Source organism: Salmo trutta, chromosome 3 (genome assembly GCF_901001165.1).
Source record: "Salmo trutta chromosome 3, fSalTru1.1, whole genome shotgun sequence".
NCBI lineage: Eukaryota > Metazoa > Chordata > Actinopteri > Salmoniformes > Salmonidae > Salmo > Salmo trutta.
In genome coordinates, this window is record NC_042959.1 from 27,262,231 (window position 1) to 27,281,327 (window position 19,097).

Consider the following 19,097-nt stretch of genomic DNA (forward strand, 5'->3'; position numbering starts at 1 on the left):
TTGCCAAGCCACCTGCGGCTCATCTTTGTTTTGCCATGCTCCAAAAGTGTGCCACTCTCCATCTCCTGGCGTACTGAGACAATGACATGGCACAGAGTCACCATGAACAATACCTATTCCATTTTGATGGCAAGTCTCATGTGGAATGGTATTTTAAACGTAGGATGGAAAGTGGTTGATGCATTGTATTTTCAGCACAGGATAGTTCAGATAAGTCATCTGGTCTGCCTTCATGACTGTACTGTGAAGCCTGAAAGGAAAATTCAAGTTCCACCTCAGTCATTTTGTAGTTTGTCTTCCCTCCCGCAGGTCAGCATCTGTTTGGAGTGCAACAGCAGCAAGCTCCGCGACCTGAAGCGCAAGTGGATCCGCTGCTCGGCGCAAGCCACAGTCCTTCACCTCAAGAAATTCATCGCCAAAAAGCTTAACTTGACATCGTTTAATGAGGTACGTCTAACACACTTTAGAGCAAGGGGGGAGGGGATTGTTCCTGGTTTACCTGCTGATACTGATCTGGACTCTGTAACACCTGTTCAGTGATAAAGGACCTATTTTTAAGGAGGCCCCAAGATGTAGTTTTGACTCTTTAAGCCCTTCCCATGCACTTTACCTGAAAGGTGATCACTTTTAACAAGGCATTCTTTGTCTTCTGAAGGCAGTGAATCTGTATGCACCATCACATACACTATCAAAGCCTCTCTGCTGTCATTATTTTTCACAAAGCGTTTACCATCCACCATATGTTCTGGGGAAAATAAGCTCTTGTAATATAATTTGCTTTCTGTCATGTCGTTGTGAGTTGGCTGTCATAACTGTATGGGGGAGATCCTGGGTGTTCAATTAGCCTTTTCTCTCTGGTATCTGTCTGTCATGAAGATGTGTGTGAGTGTGTGTGGGTGGTCTTCACTGCATACGCTTCCATCACCAACGTCCGTAGCGCAATACAGCTGTCAGCTGCTCTATTGTTGTCTATTGAATATTAAGAGTCATTGTTCATACAAAATCTATTTTCAACGGCAAACACACAGCGGAAGTGTGCGTCAACAGCCCCCGCTGTGTCAAAGCACAGCGCATCACTTTCCCATGGGTTATATTGGTATAGCTGTAAGATAATTGTGGCATCCATCTTGATATTTCAGCAGCCCACATGAGCTGAATGCGTTGCGTCATTCACACCATGTGTCTTATAATTTTTGAACTTGTTGCCATGCCATGTCTCCCAGCCCCCAAACACATCTTTGGATATTGTGTCCATTCTTTCATATTATGATAATATCAATAATTGAATCACTACTCGAATACATGTTGTCTATTATTTCTGTATGTCTTGACGTGGCAAGACAGTTTTAAACTGGCACCAAGGCAAAAACAGCAAGGAAAAAACATTGTTTCTCTGTTAGAAGGAACATCCAGCACAATTGGCCCAGCGTCATCCGGGTTAGGGAGGGTTTGGCCGGCAGGGATGTCTTTGTCCCATCGCACACCAGCGACTCCTGTGGCGGGCTGGGCGCAGTGCACGCTGACATGGTTGCCAGGTGTACGGTGTTTCCTCCGACACATTGGTGTGGCTGGCTTCCAGGTTAAATGGGCATTGTGTCAAGAAGCAGTGCGGCTTGGTTTGGTTGTGTTTTGGAGGACGCATGGCTCTCGACCTTCGCCTCTCCCGAGTCCGTACGGGAGTTGCAGCGATGAGACAAGACTGTAACTACCAATTGGATACCTCGAAATTGGGGAGAAAAAGGGGGAAAAAACGGAAAAAAGAAGGAACAGCCAGCTACCAGTAGGTGCTGCTATGGCAGTGCTGCTTCACACTGGCTTCCTCTCCTCTCTCCCTTTCCCCTTAGCCCTCAGCGTCTGTGTTAGCGAGAGTATTGATTGGCCGAATGCAGATGCGGCCAGCCGCCTCACAGAATATCAATCTTTAATCCATGGAGGAGGAGTGGATTGGCGAGGCGGCGTTTGATTCGTGTTGTCTACAAATACGCTTTTTGTACTTTTCCAAAAGCCCTCCATGCGCAAGGTGCTACGGTCCCACCGTCAAATACACGGTGCCATCTTTCTTTCCTCTCCAAGAAACGGAGATGGTTTGACGCTGAGTGAAAGTGAGAGGAAAAAGGATAGCTGTGGTGTTTGGAGGGTTCGTTTTAGAATTCCACGGCAATGGGACACAAGCCTGATTCAGAAGGACAACATATGAAATGTTATCAAAGCAGAGCATGTTTCTGGTCGTGCGGTTGTTGTCACAGCATTAAACACCCCTAGCTAAAGAGGTATTTATTCTCTGCATTTCCTTCCAGTAAAATGGTAATAAATGTGGCATTCTTATATCTCCCATTCACAGCTGGACATTTTATGCAATGAGGAAATCTTGGGGAAGGACCACACTTTGAAATTTGTTGTCGTGACGAGATGGAGATTTAAGGTAATACTTTCTTATATAAGAGAATGGGGTAAAATAAGTCTCCTGACATTTTAATATTGCTTTTCAGGTTCTGTTGAATGTATGTACTCTGCATAGATCATCCACAGATATGCATGCTGAAAAGCTGTGCAGACAGGTAGTGATGGGACATTTGATACCGGAGCACCGGTGCTCCGATTCCGTTTTCAAAGCACTACTGATCCGACACAATGTACCGATGCCCGTTTCAAAGTAACATTATCACATGATCAATGGCATCCGAAGCTTCGTTTGATCACGTGGTTTTTCAAACCGTGTGTTGCAAAATGTCACAGATTTTGCCGTGGTTCCAGTGCTATCTTCGATTCCAAGTTGCTTTAAAACACAGACCTCTACTGGACACCGTACTTAGGCCTACAATGTAGTTAGGATATTCTTCTTGTCGTGTCACCTGAAAAGTAGCTCAGCATGTAGAGTCACCAGAACACTCACAGATGACAGGGAATGGGGTCGAACCCCAGCGAAGACATATTATTTAGATTTTTTTTTATGTGAGACCACACTTTTTGCACATTGTTGTTCAAACAATTTGTTTTATTTAGTGTAGAATAAGCTTCTGTCTATAGCATCCGAAATAATACCATAGATTCACAATTTTTGACAGCATAAAAAGGGATTCACAGCAAAAAAGGGACGCATGATGGGTGGTGCGAACCTGTAATGGTAGCTGATTGTACACTCTTTGAAAAAATTGTTGCAAAATGGTTCTTCAGCTGTCCCCATAGGATAACCCTTCTTGGTTTCCAGTAGAACCCCAAAAGGGTTCTCCTATGGGGACAGCAGAAGATCCATTTTAGTTTTTTTCTAAAAGTGTAGGGTATTAACACCCACGACTAACCGCTGCACCATGGAGATTTGATTGATATTGTGGAAAAGACTTCCATATGAACGTCACATGCTGCTTTTTATTGCTGACCAGGTGATGTCACTAATGTGCATCGTGTTAATAGCTCCGAGTCATTAACCGTTTTCCGGCACAATTTGGTGAAAGCCCCAAAGACAGAGAAAGCCTCGCTTTACCCATCACTATATACAGGGTCTCAGTTAAGAAAACCGTTTGTTCTCCAAAAACTATTTTGAGACCCTTTCTCTCACGATTTGCTATGATGACATAAAATCCCAAGATAAATGGAAATGTATGTTACGATCCAAGCTGGTCATTTTAAATCCAGATGACGTATAATAGAGGCTAAAGATAAGGATAGAAACAAAGTAGTAGCCTATCCATTTGTTTAGAAGTACATTTTGCCAGCTGCATGGTTTTCAGTCAGTCTTTATCTGTCATTTGTTTTGTTTGTATTCCAGAAATCCCCCCTCCTGCTGCATTACAGGCCCAAAATGGATTTGCTGTAGTCGGACAGAACGGTTGTTTTGGCCCAGTGGCCCAGGACTGTGCTACGTACTATTTATGCAGAGACGATCAACCCCAACACCAACACACCAGAGCAAAAGTACACACAAGCCAGCAAACAAAGAACCCCAGCACAGATACTGCACCACTGGCGGTTTGGATCAAAAACAACCTTTTTTTGTCCACTATACGTCCTAGATATGTGAAAAATTAGAGAGAAAAGCATATATTTATACTTTTGTACAGGTGAGAGACATGGAACCAAGACACTACTGGTGCTCTGTTTACACATGACCAAGATGTCGGGTGATCGTTCTACCGTCTTTTTTGTTTTCTACAGACTTCACTCCTCGGACCCTCATTAACTGATAAAAAGGGGAGGACGAGGATTTTTAACCATTCGTTTTCTTTTTCAGGTTAAAGTCAGATGAGTCTTGGGAGCACAGAAAGTATATAAAGTTACACGATAAGACTGTTTCTAAGCTGTTTATTGAGTTGTTGAATTGTCCTCTGATTTTTTTTATTTGATTTTTAATTTGCTTCGGGGTTTGCTGAACGTTGATTGTGAATAGGCAAAAACAAGTGTGTAGTAATTTATGTTCTATATAACAATATTGTACATAAAATGTCATTATGAGAGAGATTGAAAGGAGTAGGAGAGAGACTTTAGACTGTTAGGAAGACTTCCAGAAGTGCTATATTGTTGGGCTACTTGAATGTAGCATTGGAGGATACGTTAGAGTTTTAATGCAGAGAAGACTTCTTGTCAGTATATAGAAGGGCATCCGATAGTTGTCTGAGAGAGAAACAAAACAAATATATCAAATCTTCTGCCGTGTAAAAAAAGAAAAGGGTCTGAAATGACGTTGCATTGCCGTATGAGCAATATATGAATTTGAGACGTCTACAAAAGCAGCCAGCTTCTGATAGCATTTGCGTCCTACTCCTTAGTAGAATGTATTCCACTGGGTGATCTTTATGTACAGTGCAGTAACGCATCACTTCTTCTATCCTTATCTCATCGCTACCTTTAGTGCCAAAGGCTTGGAAAACCCCTTGACTTCCCCTTGTATTTCCACGTGGTGAGCTATATGAAAGTCGCTGAGATATCATCTATTTCACAGCAGTATGTGACCTGAGATAGAGAGCTGTTTGGAACAGATATTCAAATATAAAATTGAGATGTTATTAATATCACAAGAGCTTCAAGTTTCTTCATTATGTTAAAGAAGCACACTCAGATATTGAAGAGTAATACTCTTTTGAGCATATGAAATAAATTAGTTTTTTTGATATGATATTATCAAAATCTACTTTTTGACCTTTGGGAGGTGGCTCTAATTTTAGTGCTTATTTGAGTGTATCTAATGAGAGTTGGGGGAGAAAGTACTGCAGAGCTTAATGGCTTAACTGTGTATTATGGGAACCAAGGCACGGAGGGACCGGAACAGTCTTAATTCATAGTCATGGCCACCTTTTTTGTCAGTGCAACTGAAATATCCTTTCCTTGAACTGGACCCTAAAATAACATTTCAGACCTCACATAGCATTACCTCACTGCACTGTCAATAATTGTTCGTTTCCCTCCTTGTATTTATGCAAGGAAAGCTGTCGGTCTTGTACACAGTCCAAATAAGTTTCTACAGGTGCATACTATATAAAAAATACTTTCATACAGGTCTCTACGAAAACCAGCTTAACCAAAATGTATTTGTATTTGGTTAACAGTCCCCCCATCAGTAAATGCATAAATATATTGATATAAGTATGTTTTTTTATCATTTCCATACTTTGACTATACACAGGTCACCTTGGTATTTGTTGTGATGTCTTATAGTGTGAAATATTTTTGGTATGCATATGGCAACACAATATGCATAAGTTCTGTTTGACTCATTTCTTGTTGTTTTTATCACTACCTTCTGCCTTTGACCTTAGCTTACCCCATCCAAGAGCCAAATCATGTATTAATCATGTATTATTTGTCATTATTGACCCCTTGTCTCTAGTGTGAATGTCAAATGAATTTTGTGTTACAGGCCCCATACATGTACATTAGCTTTGTTTGAACAGCATATAAGCCAGTACGCCCTCAAAATAGCCATGGAATCATTACGTATTGCAAAAAAAGCTATCAGAGAAAAATTATGTAGTAACTATTTCGCAGCAGTACCTATGGCTTCTTAAAGGAACATTCCACCCCAATATTGTCGTTTGGTATTTGTTTCATTAGTCCATTGTTGATATAGTCCCAAAAATGTTTTGCTTGTCGGCACTCAAGTTTTCAAGATAAGTAACTTAAAAATGACATAAATCATCCCCGTTTGCCGCATTTTGCATAGTTTTTGGGTTGAGTTTTCCTTTTAAGAACTGGTATAATTGGAACAAAGGCATGTTACATGGTGTTGTTATGAGACTCAGATCTTCTTTTCTCAACTTGTTTTGTATGCATGTGAGTACTGTTCAGGAACCCTGTGATATGATCTCTGGGACAGAATGGGGGCGGTGAGGGGGTCTTGTTTTGGGGGCTTTGCCACGGTGAAGACTGGTGCTTGCGTTTCTTTTCTCTCTTCTTGGAGCTGAGTATGGTGCTAACGTCTTTTCTCTAACTCAATCTTGTGCAGATCAGCTTCAGAGGGTTAAAAGGAGTGCTGTGGATTCCGAGTGCTGATAGTAGTTCAGTCACTCACTAGTCGGGCTTCGTGACGACCTGCCTACGTGCCGGAGCCCCGTCTTTTCTTGTCACAACTGTCTCTCTCGCTCTCTCTGTGCAGAGGAAAAAGGTGCTGGCTTTTTCTTGTTGATTTGCTTGTTTGCTTTTCCCCACGGTCCAGGCTTGCTCTGGAAACGGACCAGAGAGAATGGTCAATAAAGTTGTGGACCGTGAAGGAGTGTTATTGAAAATAAAGAAAAGCTGGGGTAGCTATAAAACCAAATGATTCAGCTTCAGAGAGAGAGAGAGAGTGTATTTATTTTGGGGTATTTTCATGCGAGCCACAGTAACCTCAGTTAAAAGCATGGGGATCCCAGTCCTAGCTGTAGTCGTTCATTCTGCTCTATGTAATTGGTACAGAAAGCTCATTCCACAGTTGGTTTTCTTTATCACTCACTACACTTTTATGACTTCTAGCAGTTTTTAGGCATTGGTCGGGTGCATTCAGTGCCAAGAAAGTCGGCAGAGGAATTGTTGTTTGAATGTTTCCAAAGTTAACTCATACCCAGGAGACCTTAATAGTATGCCTGAGAGGTGTGTGGAGTAGCGTGGGGGCAGGTTCCACCTCCGAAGCAGTGGATTGGATCGATCTTCACGCTTTTATCAGCCCAACATTGAGACATCAGTGCTGCTTCACTTGACAGCCAGGCTAAGAGGCTTACAGGCTTCCCCACAGTGTTCACTGCAGACCGGGGTTTGCATCCAGACTGAACCGTTGCCAGTGTGGAAACCACGGCCTCAACTCATAAACTCCTGTTTTCTAATTTGACCTCTTGTTATCTCCGAGTTATCCACACTGCGGTAGGGGCGAGCTATAAGCAACTGATAAATAGTCTAAAGGCCTTAACTTGACTACCAGCGAATTGAGTTGTCATAATGCCACTTATGAAGACCAGAACTAGACATGCTACTTGAGGAGGCTTTTAACCTAGGTTTTTTAAAGAGCAATTAAGTCTTAACAGAAGATGTATTTTTATTTTTAAGTGGCAGTCATTTTAGACCGGATACCCTGGATAGACGTCAAAGTATTCCAGGTGGTCTCAAAATGGCCGTGTTTGTTCCAGTAATAACAGTCTTCACTCTGAGTGTGATGGCTCTTTTTTACTCTGGCCCCCTGAGCTCTCCTGTAAAGCTCTGTAATCACCCAGGCGACCCGTACGTGTGACCGGGGTCACTCAGACGGCTAGTCTGGATGAAACACTCAAAAAATACAGATTGTCTGGCCAGGGTGGCACCGCACCACTGCACTAACTCAGAAAGGCAGCTTGGCTCTTGACGGTGCTATGCCTAAGTGGAGTGAATCACAGTCTCACGGGTGGTGCCAATTGAGGGGCAACTGTCTGGAATGGGCTTTCACTTCAACATGAGATTTCCATTTCAATTGTCCATTTCAAAGGTGTCAAATTATCACCTGCAACTAGGACCCTAGACTGAGAAAGAGGAACGGGATGTGGTCTGGATGTCAAAGTGAGTTAATTAGCCAGATAAATGTTGGTTCAATATAGACTAACTAGTTACAGTCATATTTTCCCTCAACGCGTAGGGAAGCTAGCCCACAGTTACCAACCTTCACCGTGGCAGGCCCTCATGAGCCATAAATGTGGTCGTCATTGATATAAATCTGTCCGAATTTTGTATTATTATTATTATTTATTTGTACTGTAAAGTTATGACTCTTACAGTAGCTTATTTGTTTTTGAAAAATGTCAAGAGATTTGATATCCTTCCCCGTGTTCATGATTTACCTTTTTGTTTGTTTAAAACATACAAGACTCATGCATAATATTGTACGGCTTAAATGATGAATTTGTAACTGTCCTCCCTCTTTTGTATTATTCTAAGTGATCACCTCTGTGCAATGCTCTCTGTAAACGACCAACACAAGCTGTGCTCCTTTTTGGGTCAAGGTCCGGTAAAAGAAAAACAAATGTAAATCTGGCAATGTGGTTATATACGCAATATACGTTTCTCAGATGGTTCCAGGCTTCAGTGTAAAAACCCAATTTAACTTTGTTTTGTTTTGCTTTCCAGTCAATTCCTCAGGTCACAAAAATGCCTTCCTGGTCTTGGGGGTGACCAGGAATCTCAGACTACACTAATGCACCCGGATATGAAATGGCTGGATTTAGTTTTGGTCTTGTTTCTCTTGTTTTGCCATTGTCTCTGTGACAGAAATTTCCACAGTTGTTTTTCTGGGTTAAACACAGGCACTTATTCAGGTGTCTTTTTTGCTTGTCCTCTTTTTTGAATTATGATTCTTTATTGCACATGTAATAAACTGGTTTCCATTGCTACATTAAAGGAGTTTTGGGTAGAGAACTGGGCTGGAATTTCTTACACACAATATTAAGGACGCTTTTTGTTGAAAACTAGTGTGTATTTCATCAATAAATGCCTTTAAAAGTGTCTGTAACGCCGTGGTGTCTTTGCTCTGTCTGATCTCTAAGAGATTGCTCACAGGGATGTCCATCCATCCAAATACCAATACTACGGTTTTAGAGATCTGTACTAAATGCTGACACCAATATCACTCACACCCAAGACTTGGAAATCCTAAAGTCTGCAGACATGTCTTTCCAGTGTGGACTTGGTTAATGATCCAATAACATTGTTAAGCCCCGTCTCATTTCACATCTGCCCATTTTATCTGAACATACTGGAACCGCTGGGATCTAATGAACCGTTGAAGAAAACAAAGCACTTCATTGCAAATGGAAGTGTTAGTATTCTAAGGATGGCTTATGTGTTTCCCCATTGGTAAGGGATGCTTTGGGGAGTTTTTCCTTACTTGACTGCTAATGACTACTTTAAAATAATTAAACGGAACAGAACAAATGTATACGAATATCTTACACAATATCCATTTCACCGTTATTATGTGAAGGAGATGCTGTCTTGCCTCATGCGCAATCATGTTAGAATGCTATCGTAAACACAGTATCTGTGTGCAGTTAGTATTCTCACATCTCTGTATGGCCCTGTCATATGGTCATGCAATTGTTCACCACCAACAGTAACTGGTTGCCATAAGCAACTTCCTCAATCAGCCTATCCTCATACCCTTCTTCACAACTTATGGAATGTATTGTGTATGACTCAATGTATAATATATACACTTATGTCCAAACCCAATATAAAAAATAGCACATCGGTAAAGGAAGCTTTCAGTTCTATATGGTGGTGACAGAAGAGATGTGCAAAACAATGTGCTGGATGTAAATCTGTGTTCAGTGTCAGTCCTGGTGAACTCTGGGTAAAAACACCAAGGGGAGTTGTGGATCATCTTCAGTGCCCCGGGCGTACGTCTCCCTGCGGGAATGGCTGTCAACACTCACACCAACCGGCAGCAACACTTCATACACCTCTGGACTGGCGGGAAGAAACACAGTTTATCAGAGTCTCATACACCTCTCATACATTTCAGTAAACATATCTACTATTCCCTCCGAGACCATCTCGTGCTGCAGGTTATCCCTGTATTTCTGTGTTTCTTACCTGAGGCTACGGCGATGGGTTCTGGTCTCCACTCTCACAGATTGCCAATACAATCGAATTCCAAGCTGTCAGTAGGTGTTTCTTTTGACATTCAGAGGTTGACTGTAACTTGGGTTACATGTTTAACATGCTGTTCTCTGCAATTACTGTATCAAAATCAAATCAAATATTATTTGTCACATGCGCTGAATACAACAACGGGTGTAGACCTTACCGTGAAATGCTTACTTATAAGCCCTTAACCAACAATGCCGTTTTAAGAAAATAGAGTTAAGAAAATATTCACAAAATAAACTGAACTTTAAAATAAAAAAATATTTAAAAAACAATAATGAGGCTATTTACAGAGGGTACAGGTGCCGACTCAATGTGTGGGGGTACAGGCTAGTCGAGGTAATTTGTACATGTAGGTAGGGGTGAAGTGACTATGCATAGATAATAAACAGCGAGTAGCAGCAGTGGAAGAACAAAGGGGGGGGGGGGGTCAATGCAAATAGGGTGGTCATTTGATTAATTGTTCAGCAGACTTATTGCTTGGGGGTAGAAGCTGTTAAAGAGCATTTTGGACCTAGACTTGGTGCTCCGGTACCGCCATGCGGTAGCAGAGAGAACAGTCTATGACTTGGGTAACTGAAGTCTTTGACAATTTTTTGGGCCTTCCTATGTCACCGCCTAGTATATAGATCCTGGATGGCAGGAAGCTTCTCTTCCCATTGGTGTGATTGCTACCTCTGAGGGTTCAAAGCTTGAGGTAGTCACCTCATACAAGTACTTAGGAGTATGGCTAGACGGTGCACTGTCCTTCTCTCAGCACATATCAAAGCTGCAGGCTAAAGTTCAATCTAGACTTGGTTTCCTCTATCGTAATCGCGCCTCTTTCACCCCAGTTGCCAAACTAACCCTGATTCAGATGACCATCCTACCCATGCTAGATTACGGAGACATATTCTATAGATCGGCAGGTAAGGGTGCTCTCAAGCGGCAAGATGTTCTTTACCATTCGGCCATCAGATTTGCCACCAATGCTCCTTATAGGACACATCACTGCACTCTATAATCCTCTGTAAACTGGTCATCTCTGTATACCCATCACAAGACCCACTGGTTGATGCTTATTTTTAAAACCCTCTTAGGCCTCACTCCCCCCTATCTACTGCAGCCCTCATCCTCCACATACAACATCCGTTCTGCCAGTCACATTGTGTTAAAGGTCCCCAAAGCACACACATCCCTGGGTCGCTCCTCTTTTCAGTTCGCTGCAGCTAGCGATTGGAACGAGCTGCAACAAACACTCAAACTGGACAGTTTTATCTCAATCTTTTCATTCAAAGACTCAATCATGGACACTCTTACTGACAGTTGTGGCTGCTTTGTGTGATGTATTGTTGTCTCTACCTTCTTACCCTTTGTGCTGTTGTCTGTGCCCAATAATGTTTGTACCATGTTTTGTGCTGCTACCATGTTGTGTTGCTACCATGCTGTGTCATGTGTTGCTGCCTTAATATGTTGTTGTCTTCGGGCTCTCTTTATGTAGATTTGTGTTGTCTCTCTTGCTGTGATGTGTGTTTTATCCTATATTTATATTGTATTTATTTTGTATTTTTAATCCCAGGCGCCCTTCCCCGCAGGAGGCCTTTTGCCTTTTGGTAGGCCGTCATTGTATATAAGAATTTGTTCTTAACTGACTTGCCTAGTTAAATAAAGGTTAAATAAAATTTAAATATAAAAGCTTGGCCACAGTAATGTACTCCGCAGTAATGTACTGGGCCGTACGCACTACCCTCTGTAGTTCCTTACGGTTGGATGCTTAGCAGCTGGCATACCAGGCGCTGATGCAACCGGTCAGGATGCTCTCGATGGTGCAGCTCTAGATCTGGGGACCCATGCCAAAACTTTTCAGTCTCCTGAGGGGGAAAAGGCATTGCCGTGCCCTCTTCACAACTTTCTTGGTGTGTTTGGATGATGATAGTTTGTTGGTGATATGAACACCAAGGAACTTGAAACTCTCAATCCGCTCCACTACAGCCCCGTCGATGTGAATGGGGGTGTTTGGCCCTCCTTTTCCTGTAGTCCACGATCACCTTCTTTGCACCACACTGCCAGGTCTCTGACCTCCTCCCTATATGCTGTCTCATCATTGTCAGTGATCAGATCTACCACCATTGTGTTGTCAGCAAACTTAATGATGGTGTTGGAGTTGAGCTTGGCCACGCAGTCGTGGGTGAACAGGGAGTGCAGGAGGGGACTAAGCACGCAACGCTGAGGGGATCCCATGTTGAGGATCAGAGTGGCAGAAGTGTTGTTGCCCACCCTTACCACCTGGGGGTGGCCCGTCAGGAAGTATAGGATCCAGTTGCAGAGGGAGGTGTTTAGTCCCTGGGTCCTTAGCTTAGTGATGAGCTTTGTGGACACTATGGTGTTGAATGCTGAGCTGTAGTCAATGAACAGCATTCTCACGTAGGTGTTCCTTTTGTCCAGGTGGGAAAGGGCAGTTTGAAGTGCGATTGAGCTTCCGTCATCTGTGGATCTGCTGGGTCATTATGCGAATTGGAGGGGGTCTAAGATTTCCGGGATGATGGTGTTGATGTGAGCCATGACCAGCTTATCAAAGCACGTCATGGTTACCAACGTGAGTGCTACAGGACGGTAGTCATTTAGGCAGGTTACCTTCGCTCTCTTGGGCACAGGGACTATGGTGGTCTGATTGAAACATGTAGGTATTACAGACTCGGTCAGGGAGAGGTTGAAAATGTCCATGCATGCTCTGAGTACACGTCCTGGTAATCCATCTAGCCCCACGACTTTGTGAATGTTGACCTGTTTAAAGGCCAATAGAACGGATGTTAGAAGTGTGTTACCCACTCGCCGACTAATTCTCACAAGGCACCCTCATCTGCGCCCCCTGTATTTTCTTATTTTCTTCATGCGAATGATGGGATTTGGGCCTTGTCCGGGAGCAAACTTATATCCTTCACGTCAGAATCATTAAAGACAAAATCTTTGTCCAGTTCGAGGTGAGTAATCGCTGTTCGTTCATAAGAGAGTATAATGTACAAAATAAGTTAGAAACAATGTGAAAAAACACACAAAGTAGCACAATTGGTTAGGAGCCCGTAAAACGTCAGCGATCCCCTCCTGCACAATTCTCTACTGTAATTACTGTTAAAAGCACATACAGTGCATTTGGAAAGTATTCAGATGCCTTGAATTTCTCCACATTGTTACATTACTGCCTTATTATAAAATGTATTAAATACATTTTTTCCTCATCAATCTAAACACACTACCCAGAATGACAAAGTGAAAACAGGTTTTTAGAAATTTGTGCAAATTTATATATAAAAAAATTATAAAAATACATATTTACATAAGTATTTAGACCCGACTCGAAATTGAGCTTGGGTGCATCCTGTTTCCATTGATCATCCTTGAGATGTTTCTACAACTTGGATTGGAGTCCACCTGTGGTAAATTCAATTGATGATTGGACATGATTTGGCAAGGCACACACCTGTCTATATAAGGTCCCAAAGCTGACACTTGCATGTCAGAGCAAAAACCAAGCCATGAGGTCAAAGGAATTGTCCATTGAGCTCGGAGACAGGGTTGTGTTGAGGCACAGATTTGGAGAAGGTTCCCAAAACATTTCTGCAGCATTGAAGGTCCCCAAGAACACAGTGGCCTCCATCCTTCTTCAATGGAAGAAGTTTGGAACCACCAAGACTCTTCCTAGAGCTGGCCACCCGGCCAAACTAAGCAATAGGGGGAGAAGGGCCTTGGTCAGGGAGGTGACCAAGAACCCGATGGTCACTCTGACAGAGCTCCAGAGTTCCTCTGTGGAGATGGGAGAACTTTCAGAAGAACAGCCATCTCTGCAGCACTCCCCCAATCAGGCTGTCACGGGTGTCGTAGGGTGTAGACCAAAATGCAGCGGGAAAATGTATACTCATCTTATTTGTGAAGAAGGAAAAACACAAACAACGTATACAAAAACAAAACGAACTAGACAGTTTCGTCAGGCATACAGCAAAAACAAGAAACAATCTCCCACAATTCCCAAAACAAACACACTCCTAAATATAGGACCTTCAATCAGAGGCAACGATAGACAGCTGCCTCCAATTGAAGGCCCCAATCCCCATACCTAAACATAGAAATACAATACCCTAGCACAGACATAGAACTAACAACATAGAACTAACCAAAAAACCCCGGACGAATAAATCAAATACCCCTCTACATGAACACATACTCAAACACACCCTGAACCACATAAAACAAATACCCCCTGCCACGTCCTGACCAAACTAATAAGAACAAATAACCCCTTTACTGGTCAGGACGTGACACAGGCCTTTATGGTAGAGTAGCCAGACGGAAGCCACTCCCCAGGAAAAGGCACATGACAGCCCGCTTGGAGTTTTCCAAAAGGCACCTAAAGACTCTCAGACCATAAGAAACAAGATTCTCTGGTCTGATGAATCCAAGATTGAACTCTTTGGCTGAATGCCTAGCGTCACGTCTGGAGGAAACCTGGCACCATCCCTACGGTGAAGCATGGTGGTGGCAGCGTCATACCGTGGGGATATTTTTCAGAGGCAGGAACTGGGAAACTGGTCAGGGTCGAGGGATATATGAATGGAGCAAAGTACAGCGAGATCCTTGATGAAAACCTGCTCCAGAGCGCTCAAGACCTCAGACTGGGGCTAAGGTTCACCTTCCAACAGGACAACGACCCTAAGCACACAGCCAAGACAACACAGGAGTGGCTTCGTGACAAGTCTCTGAAAGCCCTTGAGTGGCCCAGCCAGAGCCTGGACTTGAACCTGATCGAACATCTCTGGAGAGACCTGAAAATAGCTGTGCAGCAATGCTCCCCATCCAACCTGACAGCTTCAGAGGATCTGCAGAGAAGAATGCGAAAAACTCCCCAAATACAGGTGTGCCAAGCTTGTAGCGTCATACCCAATAAGACTCGTGACTGTGATCTCTGTCAAAGGTGCTTCAACAAAGTGCTGAGTGAAGGGTCTGAATACTTATGTAAATGTGATATTTCAGTTATTTTTACTTTATAAATGTCCTAATATTTCTAAAAAACAGTTTTTTGCTTTGTCTATATGGGGTATTGTGTGTAGATTGATGAGGATTTTCTTTTTTTTTTATAACAAAATGTGGAAAAAGTCTAGAGGTCTGAATACTTTCTGAATGTACTGTAACTATAGCTTATATACTGAACAACAATATGTGGACACCAACTCGTCGATCATCTCATTCAAAAATCATGGGCATTAATATGGAGTTGGTCCCCACTTTGCTGCTATAACAGCCTCCACTCTTCTAGGAAGGCTTTCCGCTAGATGTTGGAATATTGCTGCAGGGACTTGCATCCATTCAGCCACAAGAGCATTAGTGAGGTCAGGCAATGATGTTGGGCAATTAGGCCTGGCTCGCATCGGCATTCTAATTCATCCCAAAGGTGTTCAATGGAGTTAAGGTCAGGGCTCTGTGCAGGCCAGTCAAGTTCTTCTGCACCGATCTCGAAAAAACATTTATGTATGGACCTCGCTTTGTGCAAGGGGCATTGTCATGCTGAAACAGAAAAGGTCCTTCCCCAAACTGTTGCCACAAAGTTGGAAACACAGAATTGTCTAGAATATATTTGTATGCTGTAGTGTTAAGATTTCCCTTCACTAGAACTAGGGGGCCTAGCCCAAACTAGAGTTATCCGTCGGATTGCCAGATGGTGAAGCGTGATTGATCACTCCAGATAACGCGTTTCCACTGCTGCAGAGTCCAATGGCGGCGAGCTTTACACCACTCCAGCCGATGCTGGTCATTGCGCATGGTGATCTTAGGTTCGTGTGTGGCTGCTAAGCCGTGGAAACCCATTTAATGAAGCTCCCGATGAATAGTCATTGTGCTGACGTTGCTTCCAGAGGCAGTTTGGAACTTTGTAGTGTGTGTTGCAACCGAGGACAGACAATTGTTATGCTCTTCAGCACTCATCGGTCACTTTCTGTGAGCTTGTGTGGCCTACCACGCGTTTCCACTTCACAATAACAGGACTTACAGTTGACCGGAGCAGCTCTAGCAGATGAGTATAGGATGCATGCTTTCATGCCATTATAGATAGTCACATAACTATTCAGATAACTTCCACACAGGCACTAAATAGCATCATACTATAATGTGGACCAACATCTGCATTATAATTATTTAGTTCTAGTGTTTTGAAGTTACGATGGGCTGTATATGATAAATGAGCAACCACTGGGCATGCCTGAATCCACGAGCTTCATTTTCCTAAGGGAGGAGAACCATTCCATCTCACACCAACAACGTCGGCCATTTCCTTTGAACTCCATAATTTCCTCAGAGCTAGCCCTTTTTGGGTGTCAAGACATCAATGCAATGAATCAGCTTTTTTGTTTCTTCTATTGATTCTGTGACCTTAACAACTCTTTATCGATCCACCTGTCAGTGACCCTATCTTCTGACCTGTACTTCCACACTTTGGTTTTAAAGCAATTTAACACTGTTGCACCATTCTAGAAGACTGTGGCTACTTCTGCTGCCTGCAACAGTAGAGACGATGGCTCCAAAGCAATTTATTTGACAGCCCAGGACCGAATTGCACGAGAAGCCAAAGCTGCCAACCCAGACAATAAAATGCTCAATTTTGTCTACTGCGATAAGGATTTAGTGTACTTTATATAGTGATGTCAAAGAGCATCAACCATGATGGAGGCTATTTATATGACATCAGACAACATCAAATCCTCGGACTGTAGAGTTTTGATCAGAGAGTTGCCAACATCTCTTTGATCTAAAGAATGGAAAAGGATAGTAATAGGAGTGTAAATGTTGCAGAACTATGTATTTGGATCTATGTCTTTTGGTGTTGATGACGATGTAATGTTTGTTGTAATGTTGATGATCTGCCAGAGGTGTCTCCCGGTATGGAGATAGATTAGATGGTAATGTTGACAGATATCACAGATGACAGTCATTCTTCTGCATCTGTAATCACATCCGTCAATGTAAATTCGATCCAAGCTGACATGTGTCTGATTGTCCCTGTGACTGAATATCAAACCCTACCATCATTTTGGGCTCTAGCCAGTTTTATTGTTAGACTACATGTCTATTTAAGATGGAGGTGATCTCTATGATCCAGAACTGCAACACCACCTATATTTAACTTCAATGTGCTACATGTCAGTCCCCCTTATATCTTCAGCCATCCCTTCATTTCATTTCCAACTTTTTGGCTGCACTCCAATGAGACTTTGGCACTCGCCGATCTCTAATGCAGACAGAGCAAAAAGGCCGGACATAGTCCTTAAATTGTCTATCTGTTTTGATAGAGAAAACGATAATGCGGAAAAAAATCCTTGAGAATTATCTCAGGTGGTACTTTCAGCTGACCCATTTTTCTTTTCTGTTTAGAGCTTTGTGGCTGGTGGCATATCGATTTAAGATTTTGATCAAAAGGTTTTCTTGGAAAGCAATCAAGGCTATTTTCTCCTCCATTGTACGGGGGCAAGCAGTAGTAACAACCCAAGATGGACTTGTGTGGAAAACCAAAAAAACATGTACCTACCTCTATGGGGGTAATCTTTGTCTTGCTGTGATATCATACTGAATGCCTTGCTTTCTTAAATAAACAAGAGACTATAACGAGAAGCATTGATTTGCTTTCAAAGAAGTTAGCATCAACAACACATTAAAATAACCGAAGGCTCGATTGTAATAGAATTTATCCAACCAGGTGTGTAACAAAATGAGGCAGCCATCCATGGGAATTCCCAAAAGGATGAGGCTCAACGCCTCAGATTATTGCATGTACGTGCTGTGTCAATGGAGACATGTCTAGTATACCTTTCACTGGAAATGGACCACTCATGGTATCACTAATCAACATGGCTAATGTTCCTCTAATAACACAAAGATTGCCTTGCTATCTTTGTGTCCTTAGAGGAACAAGCTCACCATTTAATATCTGTTGCACCGTTTAATATCTTTATTAGAAAATACTTCTGCAGGTTAAAACACAGTTGAGCAAGGTGACTGGCATTTTTCAGTTTGGCTGAAATGTCAGACCTAATTGTGGAAGCCCTCTGCATGCTTTAGCCCAATAAATGACATACGCTTATAAACCACTGTTGGAAAAAGTCACAAGCTAAAGGAATTTTCAAAAGCAATGATTACCCCTGAGCACTCAGGTACATTTCCACAGTGAGACCCATCTTTGCCTCATTGCCTCGTTGTGCTAGGGCTCCTGGGGGTTTATTATTTTGAAGGTACGCAGCTGCTCTTTCATAAGCAGTCTCTAGATAAACTCAGCAAAGGGGAAAAGGGCAGCATTCACACACAACAGAAATGGTAATTAGCAGACGTTTCATACAGCAGCCATGGGAGATGCGATTGGCTGCCATTCAGTATTTATTTTGATGGTTGATATCTCACAGATAGCTATGGGAACCGATACCTTCTGATTTGGGTGTTTAGCAGGGCCGTAAGCAGGCCCTGCAAATGCTATTTGGAGAACAGCAAACACAAGCAAAAATGACCCGAGCCATTATAACCTTTCCTGCTGTAGGTTCATACACCTCAGTCCGTTTAGTTCCTTCTCCCAGTGAACCAGAGTCTGGCCCTATTGGAGTGCCCATTGCTGTTCCATGTTGCTGAGGTGGAGAGTTTAAACGGAATCAATAAACCCAGCAACTTTGTGATGCACTTGCATACCATACCCTAAATACTCTGGATTTTTCGAATCTATGTGTGTTTTCATTCACATGCTTTCAGAGCATAGGCATATGACAAATGAACTGTCAGATCTGTTTGAATAGAGTACTTTTAGCTTGCCAGTGTAGTTGCATAGCAACCATGGGAAATGTGTTGACCTGTTTACCCTCTTGGTATCACAAGGCTAACACTAACTAATGCCAACTCTCCCTATTCCGTGGCTAAGTATAACAAAACTGTGCCATGCAATGTACAGAAATGTGGACATATTCTAACCCAAGCATGCAGATTCTGTAGATTCTAATCACCAGTTGCATTGTGTGTGGGAG

The 19,097-nt window shown here is 42.6% G+C and overlaps 1 protein-coding gene across 1 annotated transcript in view; it reads left to right on the plus strand.

The window, feature by feature from the left end:
- Nucleotides 1-8,933, plus strand: part of LOC115171445 (polycomb group RING finger protein 3) — a 39,560-nt gene extending 30,627 nt beyond the window's left edge. The window contains exons 8-10 of the mRNA XM_029728262.1: nucleotides 310-447; nucleotides 2,342-2,422; nucleotides 3,767-8,933. Of these exons, the coding sequence (XP_029584122.1) occupies nucleotides 310-447; nucleotides 2,342-2,422; nucleotides 3,767-3,814 (267 nt within the window). The 3' untranslated portion in view covers nucleotides 3,815-8,933. The remainder of the gene's footprint in view (nucleotides 1-309; nucleotides 448-2,341; nucleotides 2,423-3,766) is intronic.
- The last annotated feature ends 10,164 nt before the right edge of the window (nucleotides 8,934-19,097 follow it).